The sequence below is a fragment of the Schistocerca piceifrons genome, chromosome X (genome assembly GCF_021461385.2).
Source record: "Schistocerca piceifrons isolate TAMUIC-IGC-003096 chromosome X, iqSchPice1.1, whole genome shotgun sequence".
NCBI lineage: Eukaryota > Metazoa > Arthropoda > Insecta > Orthoptera > Acrididae > Schistocerca > Schistocerca piceifrons.
In genome coordinates this window covers 692260295-692280594 of record NC_060149.1, presented here as the reverse complement: position 1 = coordinate 692280594, position 20300 = coordinate 692260295, and the positions used below count along the sequence as shown (strand labels likewise).

At 39.2% G+C, this 20300-nt stretch overlaps 1 protein-coding gene across 4 annotated transcripts in view; it reads left to right on the top strand.

Annotated features, from left to right (window-relative positions):
* LOC124722087 (protein lap1) overlaps window positions 1–20300 on the top strand; it is a 152130-nt gene that overhangs the window by 54333 nt on the left and 77497 nt on the right. For all 4 annotated transcript variants that reach the window (XR_007006440.1, XM_047247285.1, XM_047247283.1 and 1 more), the window contains 2 exons: window positions 3503–3792; window positions 19870–19944. Coding sequence is in view for 3 of the 4 variants with exons in the window: in XM_047247285.1 (XP_047103241.1) it covers window positions 3503–3792; window positions 19870–19944 (365 nt within the window). In the remaining variant the exon portion in view is untranslated. The remainder of the gene's footprint in view (window positions 1–3502; window positions 3793–19869; window positions 19945–20300) is intronic.

Below are 20300 nucleotides of genomic sequence, written 5' to 3'. Positions count from 1 at the left end.
TTTAGAGCACATGTTGTTTTGGTCTATTCTACCGCTTCTGAAAATATGGAAAGCAAAGAGCTTGCAGTAGAAGATATTTGTTTCACAGTATTGAAGATCAAGAATTGGCCATAGGTCTTAAGGTATGCGTGTTAGAGCCCATGTTTACTTGACTTTTTTGTTTCGAATGATCATTCCTGTCATATCTCTGAATATTGACAATCACTTCTGAAACACACTGTATATAATTTTAAACAAAAATTGTATTAACAGCTGTGTGCTGTTTTGTTTTCTTCATTGCTGTTGGTTTCAACAGAAAACATGAAAGTTGTATGTATGACTTATTGCCTTATGATTAGAATACTACTACAGTTGTATTTATGACTTATTGCCTTATGATTAGAATACTACTACAGAATCTGTGTCATGTGAAAATTTGTAATCCTACCCATTTGTAGGTTAAAACTGTGTGGAATACTGTTATTTGAAGCTGCTATCCTCGGAGATCCAGAGTAGATCTCTTGCACCCCATATACCAATCATACCAACTGATTTACCCATTTATTTTTGGCAACTTCTGTGCCAACTCAAATTTTCATTGACTATTACAATAAACAAGGCTTAAGGTCAGCAAGAGGGGGGAAGCAGAGATGTACAGAGACAGGTGGGGGGGGGGGGGGGGGGAATGGACATACAGAGGGGGCAGGAGGAGATGACCAGATAGAGGAGGAAAGAGGAGTCGAGAGAGTTGGGGGAGGAGAGGGTGGAGAGAGAGAATGGGAGGTGGAGGTGATGGACTGAGGGGGGGGGGGGGGGGGTATCAGGATGCAAGGACATCCACCCAATTCCCGTGCATCTTTAGGAATTGCGAAGCATTCTTGAACCCGCAAATTATGTATATAGACAATTAATAGTAATTTTCTGTGGCTCAGTGGCCTGCTGCAGATCCTTCTATTGGACACCAACTCAGTGACTTGTGTGTCCTTAACCGACCCCAGTTACCTAAATGGGGAAAAGGGAACCTATTGTTTAAAGTGGAAACTGAACCACATGTTGTTTCTGGCAACTACTCACATCATAATGAGGTGAAGGGTAGGTTAAAATGAAGACAGAAAAATCTGTCATCCGAACGAGATTTGGTCCCTCAACCTCTCAGTTTCCAGGCACACACTTCACCACTAGATAATCAGGCTTGACGTGTATATATTTGATTGGTGCATAGGTTCATAGCATTTTTCTTTTGCATGGTGGTACTCCAGTTGCTGTGGGTTTATTTATCAATTGTTATTTTCAGAATGAGATTTTCACTGTGCAGCAGAGTGTGCGCTGATATGAAACTTCCTGGCAGATTAAAACTGTGTGCCGGACCGAGACTCGAACTCGGGACCTTTGCCTTTTGCAGGCAAGTGGTCCAACATGTGAGCTACCCGAGTATGACTCACGCCCCATCCTTGCAGCTCACAGTTTGAATCTGGCAGTAAGTTCCATATCAGCGCACACTCCACTGCAGAGTGATAATCTCATTCTGGAAACATCCTCAAAGCTTGGCTAAGCCATGGCTCCGCAATATCTTTTCTTTCAGGAGTGCTAGTTCTGCAAGGTTTGCAGGAGAGCTTACGTAAAGTTTGGAAGGTAGGAGTCGAGGTACTGGCAAAAGTGAAGCTGTGAGGATGGGACGTGAGTCTTGCTTGGGTAGCTCAGATGTTAGAGCACTTGCCCGCGAAAGGCAAAGGTCCCAAGTTCGAGTCTCGGTCCGGCACACAGTTTTAATCTGCCAGGAAGTTTCAATTATTATTTTGTATTTGTAGTTAACTGTTGCTATTTGAGTTTACATATTGTCATATGGAGATAGTGAGCAGAGCTGTGGACACTAGAAAATGGAGTTCCAAGTGGAGAAATCAATACATTTCTGACATATTCTTCTGCTCGAGTTCAATAGAGGGGCGACAGCAGTGGAGACAGCTAGAAACATTTACATCTTGTATGGGGGAGAATGCCATTGGACAGAGCATGACAATAAAATAGTTTTCTTGTTTTAAGAAGGATCGTTTTGACATTAGTGACTCTCCACTTGCAGGAAGACCTTCAGGTTTGATAAATATTGTTTAAATGGATTAGTCCACAATGATCCATGTCAGTGTTCTCAAGAACTGGCAGATGTAAGTAACTGTGATCTTACCACTGCTGTGCAACTGTTACACACATTGGGTAAGGTCCAAAAGTTGGGCATATGGATACCATGCACTCTAAGCCAAAATCACAAAAATCAGCATCTCTGCTTGATTGTCGTCAATTGGCTTGTGATTGTGACCATTCCCATCCTGTATCATTACTGGTGATGAGAAATGATGTCTTTATGCTAACATAAGGAAAAGAAAGGAATGGTTGAACCCAAACAAAATGACAACTTCCCACAAAAAGACCCTCGTGCATCCACGAAAGATAATGTTATTCATCTGATGGAACAGTGACGGTGTGGTGTGCTATGAATTGCTTGCCCAAGGTGTAACCATCACTGCTGACATTTATTCTCAACAACTGAGATGTCTTGCAGACACAGTCGAAGAACAGTGACCAGGAAGACAACATGAAGTGATGCTACTCCACAATAACGCCCACCTGCATTCTGCGGCACTGACAAAAACCACTACACAGGAGTCTGATTGGGAAGTCATTCCACACCCACATTATTCACCTGTTCTTGCACCCTCAGATATTTCAACTTTTTCATTCTTATCAAACAACCTTCAAGGAACTTCCTTTCCAAATGAAAACGTTCTCTGAATGTGGCTCGATGAGTTCTTTGCCTCAAAACCACATGATTCCTACAGTCGCGGAATTGAAAAGTTACCCCAACATTGGCAGACTGTTGTAAATAGTGAAGGAGAATCTCTGTTGTGTTTATTAAACTTACAGAATGATGCTACGAACTCATGCACCAACCCAGTTGATAGCTCATCTATAGGTTCTGATGAATGATTTTGAGAGTTTCAAAATATGTGACATACATGGCCATATCTTTTGATTGCATTGACTTAGAAGCATAATTTTTTTACACCACCGAGGAACTGTAGACCTTATATCCAACATAAATTTCAACTTGAGACCTCCATACACATTTGTGAGAAAAAGGTCTCTTAACTATAAAATTGACAGACGGACGGACAGACGGACAGACAACAAAGTGATCCTATAAGGGTTGTGTTTGTACCAGTTGAGGTACAGAACCTAAAAAATATGGTCAATATTGTCTGTAAGCTGCTTACGACTATAAATGCTTTTCATCACATTTGTATTTAACTGAAGTGACTCTTTTGTTTCTTTATCACATTTGTTGTTGCCCGCAACATACAGTTATCACTAAATGAAGATTTTCCCTATAAAACTTCCCGTAATCTTACGTTTGTATTTGACACTGGACAACCAGTTCATTGCTGTTTAAAAGTTTCATAGAAGGTGTAAAACAGATCAGTGTCCTCAAACTACAGAAATTGATAACTGATTTATTGTCTCTCTTTTTCAGCTCTTGGAGATATTCCAGATAACATAAAGGGATGCAAACATCTCAAGTATGTTGATGTTAGTGTCAATCCTCTAGAAAAGTTACCAGAAGGCTTCACACAGCTTATTGCACTAGAAGAATTGTACCTGAATGATACATATCTTGAGTATCTGCCAGCCAATTTTGGGCGCTTAATGAGACTGAGGATATTAGAATTGAGAGAAAACAATCTGAATACCCTTCCAAAATCAATTGTTCGTTTAAGATTCTTACAGAGACTGGACTTAGGTCAGAATGATTTTTCAGACGTTGTAAGTATCTTATTTGTATTATTCAATAAGTTTCTACTTCTGGTCTTAGATATTGTTATTTGTGGAGTTTTTTTCATTAAATGAAAATGTTTTACTTGCTTTCTAACCTATATGGTTATGTATAGAATTTCATCTTTGTTATAAAATGGAACTTATTTGAATATTCAAATAACTTATAATTTTCAGACTTATATGCAGTATGATTTACAAGACATACATAAAATCCAAACTGACTACTGATGCTGAGCATGATTGTCATGAAGGAATGGAAGAAGACAGAGGATCAGGAAAGGAGAATTAGAGTATGGAAACTGAAGGAAAAGGGAGTCAAAGAAGAGTATCAGGAGATTATAAGGGAGAAGGATGAACCAAAAGCAGGAGAAAAAGAATGGGGACAATTTAAAAGTGTTGTGGTAGAAGCTGCAGTAGCTGTATGTGGAAGAAGACACCATGGTGGAATGAGAGAGTCAAGGAGGTAGTGGGAAGGAAGAACAAGGCTTGTAGACTGTGGTTCTGAGAAAGGACTGAATTAGCAAGAGAGCAGTATAAGAAAAAGAACAAAGAGGCAAATAAGACAGTGGCTAAGGAGAGAAGAAATTGGTTGGAAGAATGGACAATGATGATGAAGGTAAATAGCAGAGGAAATAAGAAGTACTATATGGAATGGTCAAAAGTAAGAGGTGGGTTGAGAGAGTATGGAACAATGATAGATAGAAATGGGAATGAGGTTAATAACAAAGAGAGAATGAAAACAATGTGGAATTAGTACTTTGAGCATTTACTAAATCCAGATGAACTTTGAGGTGAGGATAATAGACTAAATAAGGTGGTAGAAGAAGTAAACTTTTCCGGGGAGGGGGGGGGGGGGGGGTTGTAGAGTGTAATGACCTGACATGGAAAAAAGTGGAAATAACACTGGACACAAGATGAAAGGTGGAAGAGGGCACCAGGTATGGACGAAGTAAGAGTCAAAATAGTGAAGGCAGTATGGGAGGTTGGGAAACAGTGGCTGTATTGTGTGATGAGAAGAATAATGAAGAAGACTGCAAGAGGATACTGATTGCCTCCATATTCAAGAAAGGGAGTAGGAAGGATTGTAGAAACTACAGGAGAGTCACACTGATACCACACTGTGCCAAGGTGTATGAAAAGATCCTGGTGAGCAGAATCTGATAAAGGATCAAGAACAAATTGAGAGAGGAACAGTGTGACTTCAGACCTAGGAGGTCAACTGTTGACTACATATCTGCAGTTTAACAGCTCCAGGAGCCCCACTATGAATTTGGCAAAGACTTCATGATGGCCTTGCTCAATATAAAAAAGGCATTTTAGTGTGTATGTAGAAGAAAGATCTGGGGAGCACTAGAAAAGAAGGGAGTGGAAAAAGAGACAACAAGTAGAGTGGATGAGATGCACTGTGGAAGTCTGAGTTGAGTGAAAGTGAGAATTGAAAGGACGGATTGGTTCCAGCAAACAAGTGGTGTGAAATAGGGCAGTGCATAGTCACCTCAAGATGGCTTAAAAGCTGAAGAAGACAAGATGAAAGCAGTGGTGTTCACGGATGACTTGATGATACGGGGAAACAGGGAGGAGGAGCTTCTGTAACAGCTGGATGTTTGGGAAGAAACTGTGAGGCAGTGTGGGATGAAATTTAATGTAAGGAAATATGAGATCCTGGTTACAACTAGAAAGTGTGATAGACCAACTAGCTGAATTGAAGAAGATGGAAAGTGTCAAGTACTTGAGAAGTGTGATAGAGGAAAATGGAAGAAATGAGAAAGAGATCAGTAAATGTGGCAGACAGGCAGAAGCATTTCTGTGAAGTATTAGGAGCCCGTTTAGAAACAAAGACAACCCACAATAAAGAAAAGTATACAAAAGTTACTACATCCCGGTATTGATTTATGCATCTGAAATATGGGTAATGGAGAAAAGAGTAAGCATGTGAAATGAAGTTCCTCAGAAGTAGGAAAGGGGTAATGAGGAGAGATAGGAGGAGGAACGAAAGGGTAAGGGAAATAGTGAAAGAGAATAGGAACACTTGCAGAGCAGGACTAAAACATCTAGGCTAAGATGGTATGGGCAGTTAAAGAGAATGGAGAACAAGAGGATTCCATAGAAGATACCCGAAATGGAGATATAAAGGAAACAACCAAGAGGAAGACCAAGGGATAGTGGCTGAACGGTGTGGAGGAGTGTGCTGAAAAAGAGAGACAAGGACTGGACCAGAGTGAACACAGAAAGACGCTCAGAAAACGGGACTAGATGGCGAGGCTTATGGACCAAGCCTGGGGCTGGAAACTGTTTGAGATTATGATAACATAAAATCTATGAAGATTGCAAATGAAAGTGCAAACAACTTCAACGTTTGAGATTAACTGACTTCTAAATTTTCTAGCAAGTCCGTGAAATTCTCTCATTATATGACAGGCAATTACATAAGATATATTTTGCGTTAAAGCTTCAGAAGAGGCTCATGCGTCCATATCCTACAATTTGGTTCATTGTTAGTAATTAAAAACTTCTGTTAGGCAAGAATAAATAAAATTACAGTCTTCAGATGACTGAATGTGTTAAGTTTATCTTCTTTTTTTTGGGGGGGGGGGGGGTTTATTGATGTGAGATTGATATAAAGAAGGAGTTAAATTTGACAATGTTTTCTTCCCCTTCACTTTTGATGGTTAAGCAGTAGGCCATTGAATTTAAACTTCATCATGCATCCATTGAAGATGATGAGCCCACAAACGTCCAAAAACTCTCACAAACAAGTTTGTAGCAAAAATTCACATTGCTACACTCAGTGATTTTGATTGAAGGTACACAAACCTAATAACATTGCAGAGTCCTCAACAGACCATAAACAGAATGATTTTACTTTTAAGTTCTGGGTATATCAAAACTTCCTGTTTAATGTGTGCATTGTCTGTTAACTGTAGGCTTAAAAATCATCACCTCCACCATCAACCATTGTTGTTGTTGTGGTCTTAAGTCCTGAGACTGGTTTGATGCAGCTCTCCATGCTACTCTATTCTGTGCAAGCTTCTTCATCTCCCAGTACCTACTGCAGCCTACATCATTCTGAATCTGCTTAGTGTATTCATCTCTTGGTCTCCCTCTACGATTTTTACCCTTCACGCTGCCCTCCAATACTAAATTGGTGATCCCTTGATGCCTCAGAATGTGTCCTGCCAATCGATCCCTTCTTCTAGCCAAGTTGTGCCACTAACTCCTCTTCTCTCCAATCCTTTTCAGTACCTCCTCATTAGTTATGTGATCTACCCATCTAATCTTCAGCATTCTTCTGTAGCACCACATTTCGAAAGCTTCTATTCTCTTCTTGTCCAAACTATTTATCGTCCATGTTTCACTTCCATACATGGCTACGCTCCATACAAAAACTTTCAGAAACGACTTCCTGACATCTAAATCTATACTCGGTGTTAACAAATTTTTCTTCTTCAGAAACACTTTCCTTGCCATTGCCAGTCTACATTTTATATCCTCTCTACTTCGACCATCATCAGTTATTTTGCTCCCCAAATAGCAAAACTCCTTTACTACTTTAAGTGTCTCATTTCCTAATCTAAAACCCTCAGCATCACCAGACTTAATTCGACTACATTCCATTATCCTCGTTTTGCTTTTGTTGATGTTCATCTTATATCCTCCTTTCAAGACACTGTCCATTCCGTTCAACTGCTCTTCCAAGTCCTTTGCTGTCTCTGACAGAATTACAATGTCATCGGCAAACCTCAAAGTTTTATTTCTTCTCCATGGATTTTAATACCTGCTCTGAACTTTTCTTTTGTTTCCTTTATTACTTGCTCAATATACAGATTGAATAACATAGGGGATAGGCTACAACCCTGTCTCACTCCCTTCCCAACTACTGCTTCCCTTTCATACCCCTCGACTCTTATAACTGCCATCTGGTTTCTGTACAAATTGTAAATAGCCTTTCGCTCTCTGTATTTTACCCCTGCCACCTTCAGAATTTGAAAGAGAGCATTCCTGTCAACATTGGCAAAAGCTTTCTCCAAGTCTACAAATGCTAGAAACATAGGTTTGCCTTTCCTTAATCTCTCTTCTAAGATAAGTCGTAGGGTCAGTATTGCCTCACGTGTTCCAACATTTCTACGGAATCCAAACTGATCTCCCCCGAGGTCGGTTTCTATCAGTTTTTCCATTCGTCTGTAAAGAATTAGCGTTAGTATTTTGCAGCTGTGACTTATTAAACTGATAGTTCGGTAATTTTCACATCTGTCAACACTTGCTTTCTTTGGGATTGGAATTATTATATTCTTCTTGAAGTCTGAGGGTATTTCGCCTGTCTCATACATCTTGCTCACCAGATGGTATAGTTTTGTCAGGGCTGGCTCTCCCAAGGCTGTCAGTAGCTCTTATGGAATGTTGTCTACTCCGGGGGCCTTGTTTTCACTCAGGTCTTTCAGTGCTCTGTCAAACTCTTTATGCAGTATTGTATCTCCCATTTCATCTTCATCTACCTCCTCTTCCATTTCCATAATATTGTCCTTAAGTACATCACCCTTGTGTAGACCCTCTATATACTCCTTCCACCTTTCTGCTTTCCCTTCTTTGCTTAGAACTGGGTTTCCATCAAAGCTCTTGATATTCATGCAAGTGGTTCTCGTTTCTCCAAAGGTCTCTTTAATTTTCCTGTAAGCAGTATCTATCTTACCCCTAGTGAGATAACCCTCTACATCCTTACATTTGTCCTCTAGCCATCCCTGCTTATCCATTTTGCACTTCCTGTCGATCTCGTTTTTGAGACGTTTGTATTCCTTTTTGCCTGCTTCATTTACTGCATTTTTATATTTTCTCCTTTCATCAATTAAATTCAATATTTCTTCTGTTACCCAATGATTTCTACTAGCCCTCATCTTTTACCTACTTGATCCTCTGCTGCCTTCACTACTTCATCCCTCAAAGCTACCCATTCTTCTTCTACTGTATTTCTTTCCCCCATTCCTGCCATTTGTCCCCTTACGCTCTCCATGAAACTCTGTACAACCTCTGGTTTAGTCAGTTTATCCATGTCCCATCTCCTTAAATTCCCACTTTTTTGCAGTTTCTTCTGTTTTAATCTACAGTTCATAACCAATAGATTGTGGTCAGAGTCCACATCTGCCCCTGGAAATGTCTTACAATTTAAAACCTGGTTCCTAAATCTCTGTCTTACCATTATATAATCTATCTGAAATCTGTCAGTATCTCCAGGCTTTATCCATGTATACAACCTTCTTTTATGATTCTTGAACCAAGTGTTAGCTATGATTAAGTTGTGCTCTGTGCAAAATTCTACCAGGCGGCTTCCTCTTTCATTTCTTGCTCCCAATCCATATTCACCTACTACCTTTCCTTGTCTCCCTTTTCCTACTACTGAATTCCAGTCACCCATGACTATTAAATTTTCGTCTCCCTTCACTATCTGAATAATTTCTTTTATTTCATCATACATTTCTTCAATTTCTTCGTCATCTGCAGAGCTAGTTGGCATATACACTTGTACTACTGTCGTAGGCATGGGCTTCGTGTCTATCTTGGCCACAATAATGCGTTCACTATGCTGTTTGTAGTAGATTACCCGCATTCCTATTTTTTTATTCATTATTAAACCTACTCCTGCATTACCCCTGTTTGACTTTGAATTTATAACCCTGTATTCGCCTGACCAAAAGTCTTGTTCCTCCTGCCACCGAACTTCACTAATTCCCACTATATCTAACTTTCACCTATCCATTTCCCTTTTTAAATTTTCTAACCTACCTGCCCGATTAAGGGACCTGACATTCCACGCTCCAATCCGTAGAATGCCAGTTTTCTTTCTCCTGATAATGACGTCCTCTTGAGTAGTCTCTGCCCGGAGATCCGCATGGGGGACTATTTTATCTCTGGAATATTTTACCCAAGAGGACGCCATCATCATTTAACCATACAGTAAAGCTGCATGCCCCCGGGAAAAATTATGGCTGTAGTTTCCCCTTGCTTTCAGCCGTTTGCAGTACCAGCACAGCAAGGCCATTTTGGTTAGTGTTACAAGGCCAGATCAGTCAATCATCCAGACTGTTACCCCTGCAACTACTGAAAAGGCTGCTGCCCCTCTTGAGGAACCACATGTTTGTCTGGCCTCTCAACAGATACCCCTCCATTGTGGCTGCACCTACGGTACTGCTATCTGTATCGTTGAGGCACGCAAGCCTCCCCACCAATGGCAAGGTTCATGGTTCATGGTTAGGCATCAACCATTATCAGACATTTATCATCCATTGCTGGATATAGGCCTCTTCCATACATTACGATCTTCCCTGTCTTGCATCCAAGTTTTTATTGTTTGTTTCTTTATGTCAAATCCATCTTTCATCCAGTCATCCTCTAGGTCCTATCACAAGGAATCCAACACAGAATCTCTTTATTACATCTCCCATCATTTCGTCTTGCTATATACCAGTCCCATCTCCATTTCAGTTTTGTAATAGCCACTGTCACATCCTCTACTCCTGGCTGTCCTTATCAAGTATCAGTTCCATAAGCTTTTACTGACAGTATGTACTGGTTGTAGACTTCTTGTTAAAGGTACATTGGGAAATTACTTATGAATACAGCATGCAGTTTACCAAATGAACTCCAAGGCACTAGTGTGCTTGTCTTCATTTCTTTTAAGTGTCTGTCCACTTGTTGTTTCCAGTTTCCTGAGTTTACAAATCCATCAGCTGTTTATAACTTCATCATTAATCTTTACCATTCCTCTTACTGGCATACTGATTGTGCATTATTTTCATCTCACTATAATTAATGAGTATGCATTCTTCATCCCATTTTAATGGTTTGAAGACCGCTTCCAAGACAACAGAAAACAGTTTTGTTGGAGTCCCCTTTGCCCTTGTGATGTAGTTGAACACAAACTGTGGCCTAGTTGTACACAATCTTCAACCACCTGATTTAGGTATATTCTACCCTGTGGCGCCAACAGCATGATTTTTATTGTGACCGAGTCAAATGCTTTCTCAGAGTCAGTAAACCCACACAAAGTGGTAGCTGATATTTATTGCTTCTCTCTATAACTTCACTGATAAGCTGTAGAGTGGTCCATTGTGCTATATCTACTTCTAAATCCAACTTATTCTTTTGCCTGCTTAAAGTTTAATGTTGTTTATAGATGTTTAGTAAGTATTTTTCTAAAAACCTTATGTACTGCTAATGAAAAAGTACAGTTCTTCACATCTTGTAAATTAGTGTGGTTGTGACTATCTGGCTTTGTTCTTTTTATGCAGACATTCTGAGAATAACTGTGGAAGTTTTGCTTTCACCACTTCACCCCTCCCTTTTATCATTTCTAATATTATTTCATTATTTCCTGATTCTATATACCTAATTCTTCCTACTTCTTCTGGTAGTACTTTCAGAATGCGCTCAGTTTCATACTCTATTATGTCAGTGTTAATTTCCTTAGTTGTGTTAAACAAATTTTTAAAGAAATATTCAAACACCATTAGTGTGGTCTCTCAGTTCATCGTAACAGAGCTGTCTGATGTGCTGACTCATGTGATTTGATGTGTATCCTGCATAAGTGTGTGTTAAATTTTCTTCATACTTTTTTTGTTCTCTATTGTGTACCTTATAGTCCTGTTAGAAAGTATAACATTTTCTCATAAATATTTCTGACTGCTTTTGTTTAGTTCAGTTTGTTATATCTGACTTCGAACATCATTAACTTTTAATTCATTTCTCTTCTTCATCAACCGTCTTGTCCCCTCAAAAATTTCTTTTAAGCGAGCCAGAATTAGAGAACAGAAAGAAGTCTCTTGGGACTAAATCTCGTAAATAGGATGGATGAGGAACCAATTCAGAGTCCAGTTCATGCACTTTCACCATTGTTATCACTGATGTGTGGGATGGTGCATTATCCTGGTGAAAGAGCACTTATTTTGTGTGCCAACCTTGGTCTTTTTTCAGCCAAAGCAAGATTCAGATGATCCAACGATGAAGCATAACAGGGTCCAGTTATAGTTCTGCCTTTTTCCAGGTAATCTATGAGGGTTATTCCTTGGAATTCCCAAAAAACATTGGTCATCACTGTACCAGCTGACAAAATGGTCTTTGCTTCCTTTGGTGCACTTTCACCAGCCTTTGTTCATTTATTTTGACTGCCGTTTTGACTCTGGTGTGTAATGATTCCAGGTTTTATTAACAGTCTCAGATTGGCACAAGAAGTCTTGTGGATTGCAGTTAAACATTACCAGACATTGTGTTGAAAAGTTGTGCTGGGTATGCATTTGGTCAACTGTGAGCAATCATGGCACCCACCTCACATACAGCACCTTTGTAGTCAATTCTCCATGCTGGATATTACGCACTCTCTCAGTTGAGATGCCTGCAGTCTCAACAATCTTACAAATTTTTATTCAGCAGTCTTGCATTACCATATCATGGATCTTGTCAATGGTGTTCTTTGTGATGGCCTCAATTGGATGATTGGAGCGTGCTTCATTATCAGTGGTTCTCCGACCATTAAACCAGAAGTAAATGGTCTTCAGTGATAGTGCAGAATCAGCGTGAACTTATCCATTTCTGTTTTTATTTGTGCTGCAGTCCAACCCTTCAAATGAAAATCTTTAACAACAGTGTGAAATTAAGTTTTCTCCATTTTCAGTTGCATTGACACACTGGCCAGTTCAGTTGGCTGTCAACAATGAACTGTACATCATACATTGTTGAAATTCCTTATACAATCCTTGTCATAAAGCTTACTAACCATGAAGGCACAACAAAAATGTTCCATTCTATCATTAAAATATATCAGACTTATCAAACTGTCCTCATATTGCACTTCACAAATAGACAAATTGAAGGATACTGTTCCAGTTGAATGTCCACAGCGTACAGAGGAAAAAGTCTTAGATTATTATTGTAGAACTGTATGACATGTATATCAAAAGTGTATCCACATCTGCTTTATAGAATTTAACTCTCAATCTTACATATTGTTCTTAAACATGAAGAAATTACTGTGTTTGTGAATATCCTCAAATGAATAGGCTGAATTGGAGAAAAATGCTAATTTCCAAAAGACAGATGCTTGCTTTTTTTATTTTTTTTTTTAACTGAGGTCATTAAAAAGTTATCTTTTAAGATGCAAGGTGACTATGATAGAGAGGAGGAATGAGCATTATATGATGAAACTTAGAAATTCTCCCAGCAAGCAAAGGTTGCACCATTACCTTACAAACTTTGCTAGACTGTTGATGACAATCTACAGGAGCACCACATCACTCTCAATTGAACAAAGTACCGTGTGACAGAACTACCTCTGTGTGACCTACCCTTAGTAGTTGTTAGGGAATTTCTGATGATAGCAGACAAAATTCTTATTGTAATTACTCCTTCACCCTTATTAGATTGCATGTATTACCTATTCAACAATAATGCTACGTGTAGTTTTTTGAGCCTGTTTTATAACGGTGGGTACTTGTGTTTTCCAAGTCGTGAGTGTTATTTGTTTCATGTTTAAAAGCATGACGCCATGTAATGTTGCCTTTGTAAAAGATATTTATCATATGTGACCGTAACTGGTTATGAGTAAATAATTTACAAGGCAGCACTGTGTTCATTATACATCTTTCCAAATATGTTGACAGTGTTAGTTGTCTAAAGATAATGTTCTAATTGTATTTGAGACAGTTACAATAAATATTTTAAAAATTTATACAGTTGAAACATTTCTCTCGACATATGTCATCCATTATCAAAAACCATGTTCATTGTATCACAAGCCATCTTCATCCTTACTCTAAACTTCATCTTTCAAGGCCTGAACTGCAAATAAATCAGGCGGTAACTACTGGAGCCACGTTACCTTTTCCTATGCCATCTTTCTCATAGATGTCATGGAAGAAACATCTCTTAACTCCCAGGAGCTTTGTCCCCTGCTTGGTGTAGATGTTATTTGTGGAGTAGTTGAGCCTTTCTTAGTCCTGAAACAGTCTGTTCATTCCTGCACATCTGTTTCATTTGTTTAATCAACCATCTGATTTGGAGTGGAGAAAGCCCCGCTTTATTAGTAATAGGATATACCATGCAGTGAGAAACTTATTCTGAGAATAGTATAACACTCAAGTGCTGATGATGATTTATTTAGCAATACCAGACAATTTTAAAAACAAATATTACAAAGATAGTAAATAAATAGAGTTGTCTATGAACATTATTATGTAAGCATGTCACTGTGCAGTTCATTGTACATGTTAGTTAGCTTTCTTTTAACTATCACTATTTTTATGTATAGTGCTAACACACATTTATTTATTATTTCATGCTGGCCTTGATGTATCTCATGTAAGTGGGTCAGTTTCTGTACCTTCTTTTTACTTCAGAGTGAGAATTAATATTTTTCCACCTGTAGTTACAGTTTTGTGCACACAGGGAAAATTGCTTTCTATCCTCAGTAAATCAAAAATAATTTGTATTTGCATTTCTTGTGTTGAAATTACAAATTACTCACATCAGAGTAGCATTGCAACTTACACACTACTGAAGAGTTCCAAGCATGGTGTTATACAGTGCCCAAGTTGGGTCACATTAGTCTTCCAGGCAACATTAAGCCCATTAGTACTCCTTTTTATTGTTATTTTATTTGTTTTGTGCTTCATTTACTTATTTTTATTTATTCCTGAAAACATAATATTGTTACATCATAACCAGAATCAAGTCCAAATCTGAAAAACAGTGTCATCAATGAAAATCAATATTTAGCACAGAAAGCACTTCTATTGTGAACAGCAATGTACAGGAAAAATGGAACTGAACTACTCAAAAGAGATTGCTGCTATTTTACAAACATCGAATATTTTAGAATATACAAATGTAAGAAATTTTTAGAACCTTCCAGAAGCTATAAATATTAAATAACAAATAATTGCTGGTGGTAGAGTTCGAATTGGTGACCAACAACATGCCAGTGTGTGATGCTAGTTGCTATGCCACACTTCATACAACACAGATCACAGCATTGCTGCCACTCCTGGAGAAACAGCAGCCTATTGTTTCAGAAGGTCTCATTGGAGCTGATCACAACACCCTGGATCTAGATCTTACCAATAATCCTCTGTATGGCAACACTGATGAATCCTTAGGTTCTGTTAGTGTTGGTACATCCTCTTCATTGTGATGAGCTTTGGAGGTAGTCCCTCCTGTTGAAGTTTTGCAGTTGTAGAGCTGGTCTTCAGTTTCCTTGGACGATAAGCCCCCATTGTCAATCTGCTCATCATGAATGCAGTAGTACTTCATACAGAGGACATAAATGATATCTGCATGCTCATATCTTCTTGATGAGGGCTGAAAGGGTCATAATCTTCAACTTTGTTTGTAACATCTTGCAAGCTATGAAGGCTAAGATACAACCCAAAGTACCGGTTTAGTAACTTTTCCAAAAGTCACACTTTCAGTATAGACATAAAAATCCACGCCAAGTGTACTGGGCTGTATCTTACTGACCGGTGTTTGGCGTTATAGAACTCTTGGTATTTTTCCTAGAAATTAAGGGTCCATATAAAAGCCACCTGTTGTGATTCTTTGCTCCTGCTGATGAAGTGATCCTGAGTATCATCTGATTGAAATGGGGACAGTGTGTCTGTTGCCATTTTGACCTTGTGGCCATTGAGCAGAAAGGATGGTTTGAAGCCTGTAGTGCCTTGCTTTGCTGTGTTCTTTGTGAATGTCAAAACAGGCGATACTGTGTCTCAATCTCTCTGTTCGACATCAATGTACATCGAGAGCGTATCTGCCAATGTCTTATTAAAGCGTTCTGTGAGGTCAGTTGTCTGTGGGTGGTAGACAGTTGACATCCTGTGGGTGATGCCGCAGTGTCAAAGTACAACTGAGACTAGTCTAGACTGGAGAACTTTTCCACGATCAGAGATCATCACACAGGGTGCTCCATGCGTCAAAATGATGCCTCGTACAAGGGACTTGATAATTTATAGAGCTTTGGCAGTTGGCACAGCTTTGCTAACAGCATATTCCGTGCAGACTATTATGCAATGACTCTTATTTGTTGACTTTGGGAACCTCCCAACAGGTTGATTGCAATTTGGTAGAATGGCACTGCTGCAGGCGGAATTGCTATTAGATGTACCAGAGGTAAATTGCGGCACGTCCTTCTGCCTGTGGCATTCCTTACAGTGGCTCACATAGTGTTTTAACTGGTCAGTAGAGACCTGGCTGGTGATACCTGTGTTTGATTCTGTCTAAAGTATTAATGACTCCCAAGTGACCAGATGTTGGAGTGTCAGAGAGAAACAACAGGAATGATCAGATTATAGCACCTCTTATACAGTGTTCCATTTAGTATTTAGAATCCTCATTTGGCTTGTTTCTCCTTCTTCAAGGCTTCTATCATTTTCGTCAGTGGTGGGTCTTCTCTCTGTTCAGAAGCAGTGACATTTAGTGTAGCAATGACTGTGATTTCATCCACACTGCTGTGTTCCACCAGAGGATTCCTTGAAAGGCAATTGGCATCACTCTGTTTAGATCCACATTTGTATACCACTGTGACACTGTAATCCTAAAGCCTGATCACTTGTCTCGCCAAATGACATGATGGGTCCTTCAGGCTAGTCAGCCAGCATAGCGAATGGTGGTCTGTCACAAGGGTGAATGGTTTGCCAAATAAATACAGCCAGAACTTGTTTATGCCTCAAGTAACTACAAGACACCCTTTCTCTGTTTTGGAGCAGTTCATCTAGTACTGAGAGAGTACTCTGGAAGTATATGCTGTCAGCTATTTAGCGCCTTCATAAATTTGGACTAGAACTGCACCTATTTCATACTCACTAGAGTCACTGTTAATGTCTGTCTCAGGATTCTCTTCATTCAATTCAAGGACTGGAGAAGATTTTAGTGCCTTATTAAGGACAAAGAAAGATCTTCCTTGTGTCTTGTTCCATGGAAGTTTAACGTCTCCCTGCAGTTGTACTTGATATGGATGTGCCTCGGTACAGAAGTCCTTTATGAATTGCCAGTAGTTCGAGCTCATTGTGAGAAACTCCTCATATCGAGAATGTGCCAAGGAGCCACAAAATCTGTGACTGCTCTTATTTTCTGCAGATCACTTGTCTCCATTGTCATTCACTATATGCCCCAAGATTTTTACTTCTTGGGTGGCGGAGAGACACTTTTTCGGATTTAGATGGTTTCTCTAATACTCACTTAAATGTGGGATCAACAGCAGTGTGCTTTAGGCCCTTATGGATTTCAGCACCTCATTTGTATTCTAGTCAAGTGACCATATTGGCAGACGGCAGTTCGTGTTTGGAGTTGGTTGTATGCTGTGCAGGAATCAGATTTTATTCACAGTGTAAACATGAACTATGTTGAATCTATTTTAAATGCTGACAGAAAAGGAAAGTTGTGAGAACACATCGTGAGTCGTGCTTGGATAGCTCAGTTGGTAGAGCACTTGCAGCAAAAGGCAAAGGTCCTAAGTTTGAGTCTCAGTCCAGCACACAGCTTTAATCTGCCAGGAAGTTTCATATCAGCACAAACTCCACTGCAGACTGAATATTTCACTCTAGAAACAGGAATGTAAGTTACCGGGAAAAGTTAGTCACAAAGGAACTAGGGCCTCCATGAACAGATCCTTTGATTGAGAGAGTAATGAAATCAAATAAGCATGACTACAAGCGAACATTTAACAACAAAGTGTCTAGTTAGCACAAGTTGTTGTGTGTATGCAACCTAAGAATATCTGATTTTCAGCCTGGAAATAAATTCGTGAACTAATTCATCTTTTAGGGATTTTGTACATTTGTCCGAAAAAATGGAAAAGGACACAAAAATGCAAAACAGAGAGTTGCAGAAGCTTACTTATGATCACTTTCATATCATGGAACATAGTCTTCTTTAGCTGATGACAATAAGTATTCGAGATTACGGGAGAGGGAGCCCCCTGAGTCGACTAGTGTCTGGACAGGCTGGTCATGAGTGATAACGTCAGTGAGATCTCCTGTCATCTTTGTGACTCGTCCATGGAGGATTTTCATCTGTGGTGGTCTCGCTTAGTTTTCCTGAATTTGGTGGCTAGGCGAGTGGCTGGTAACTAAGTAGCACAATGGGGAATGGCTACAGCATGTTGGGGAGTGATCTCATCCAGGGTACAGTCATGCACTTCATCCCACATGTTGACTATATTCTTTTGCACATGACTGATGTGAATAGAACGGTTATTGTCTTGCAGGTTAATAGTCATCAAATACACATCTTCTTTCTCTGCAGTAGTGTGTCCAGGGCATCCACCGCAGAAACACAGGTGTGTTCTCCTCCCTGCTTCAAATGTCTGTTCTTCTGTGGGGTGTTTTGGGTACTTTGGGTGTACCTGCGTGGGCCGGGTACTGTGTTGTCGTTTGATGGCTATGGCGTAAGTCCAAGTTGACCATGTACATTCTTCATGCCATGTTCAACTGGTGGTGGAGATCAGCGCTAAAGATTCAAATCTATTTTTGTACTCGGTCCAAAATTTCTGCATGGTCAATACTTGTTTTCAGGAGGTATAATTTTAAGTACTGCCAATAGACACATGCATTAAAATAGATTATCTATCCTTCCATCTGGAATCATAACTTCTTTTCTCATGGAGGAAAAAAGGGTAGGTTAGAAAGTAGAGGCAGTACACTCAGACCCTAAGATGAAAGTATTGAACAGCAGTTTGGGGTTCGTGTCACATGCCCTCCTTTTTAACCTTTTGCGACTTATCCTACTTTCTTTCTGGAAGTTGGAACTAGCAGTTCTTGGTATACCCACCGGATTCCTGTATCTCAGACGAGAAATGTTTCGCGGGGAAGGGTCAAAGTAATCTGTGACTATGCCATAAGCAGTGTGCATGTCGCATACATTGAGTACAGCCTTTGGAGGCATAGCTCTCCTTGTATGACCTTGTAGGCTCACGAGTCCCGTCATATGCCAGCTCTAGCCCGGATTCCTGTTTACCTCTGTCTACATTCATTTGCTTATGCATTGTTCAGTTTTGAAGCTGTTGCATGCTTGCAGTTCCATGTTTGACCCTGAATGTTTTTTTGGATCCTCTGCTCATGGTCAGTGGGACACTCGGTGTTTTTTGCAGAAGCTATGTGCCATGTTTCTCCCCACTCGTCCTGAGCATTTTGCAGATGCTATCGTCTCGCTACATGAGATATAACAAGTTCCGAAAGCTAGCATAGTTTTTTCTACTTTTATATGTTTCTGTTGGCAGCGCTTAAAATTTCACGTCCTTAAGGTAAGTACGACCATCCATTCTGTCTTTTGGTTAATATTTTAGTCATTAAATTTTCATTTCACTAAACAATAGTATACAGTTGTGAAACATAGGACTGATAATGAAGAGCAACTCAGTTGAAGCTCTAGCTTAATGTTTCTGCTTTAGATTTTCCTTATTTTTTGCACTTCATGGTTAGGTGAATGGTGTTCCGCAGCAATCTTTGTCTAGCTGAGTGAATATTCTGTGTCTAATTATTTTAATACTAAATGTTAGCAAAATTAAGAAGATAATTAATCTTCATTTCCCTTTGCATGTCACTTACTTCTATCCATTTTTTGTTGCCTGCTGAAGCTAAATGATGTTCAGTTCATTGTTTTTAACGCATTGGAAATAAAACTAAAATTTTAGTTTTAATAGTTGCAACACAAAGCTGTGTCTGTCAATGCCTGTCATATCCTATTCTCTGTTACCTCTGCTGTCTTTATGCATATTTTTATTTCGTAGTCTTGACTTGAAAATTCGCTTTCAGAGACTCTAAATTAACATTTAACTAGGTTATACTGCTGTGACTTCTGCCCAAATAGTTGTCCTTTGTGAATAGCAGCTTTATGCCTGTAGGATACATACCAAGCCAAGTAAAGTTAATGTAACTCATGTTTTACCTTTGTGTATGTTTTTAAGTTTTTTTTATTTCCATTTTAATAAACATGTATGTTTCTACTTTTATATTAAGATGATGTATAAACATGCTGCTGTGACGTCTCCTCTCAGAACTCTGTCTAATACTTCATCACTTTTTAATTTTGTAGCCAGAGGTAATTGGAAATCTACCTAATATTACTGAGCTGTGGGTGGACAACAATAGAATACGATCAATCCCAAAGGTATGTTTTGAAAAATATATTTACATTTTTAGACACCTGTGATAATGTTATTGTTATATTAACTTTTAAGCTGTTCTCTGAGCTGCAGCAGAGAACATGTGGTGAGAGGGTAATTTAAAGATGCAAACTGATTATTATATAATATAAACAGCCTCCATAGAGAATTTTCTACTTACATGCTAAGTCAGTTATAGGAGGACCTACAGTTTAATGTGGTACAACTCATAAATTTTTACATTAACAAACATTGCCGTAGATGAAAGAAGTGACAAGTGACATTTGAAAATCTTAAGGGTGACTTGCTATTGAATCCTGACCTTGGATTTGTTGCATGTAACTTTGCCAGAGAGCCACAG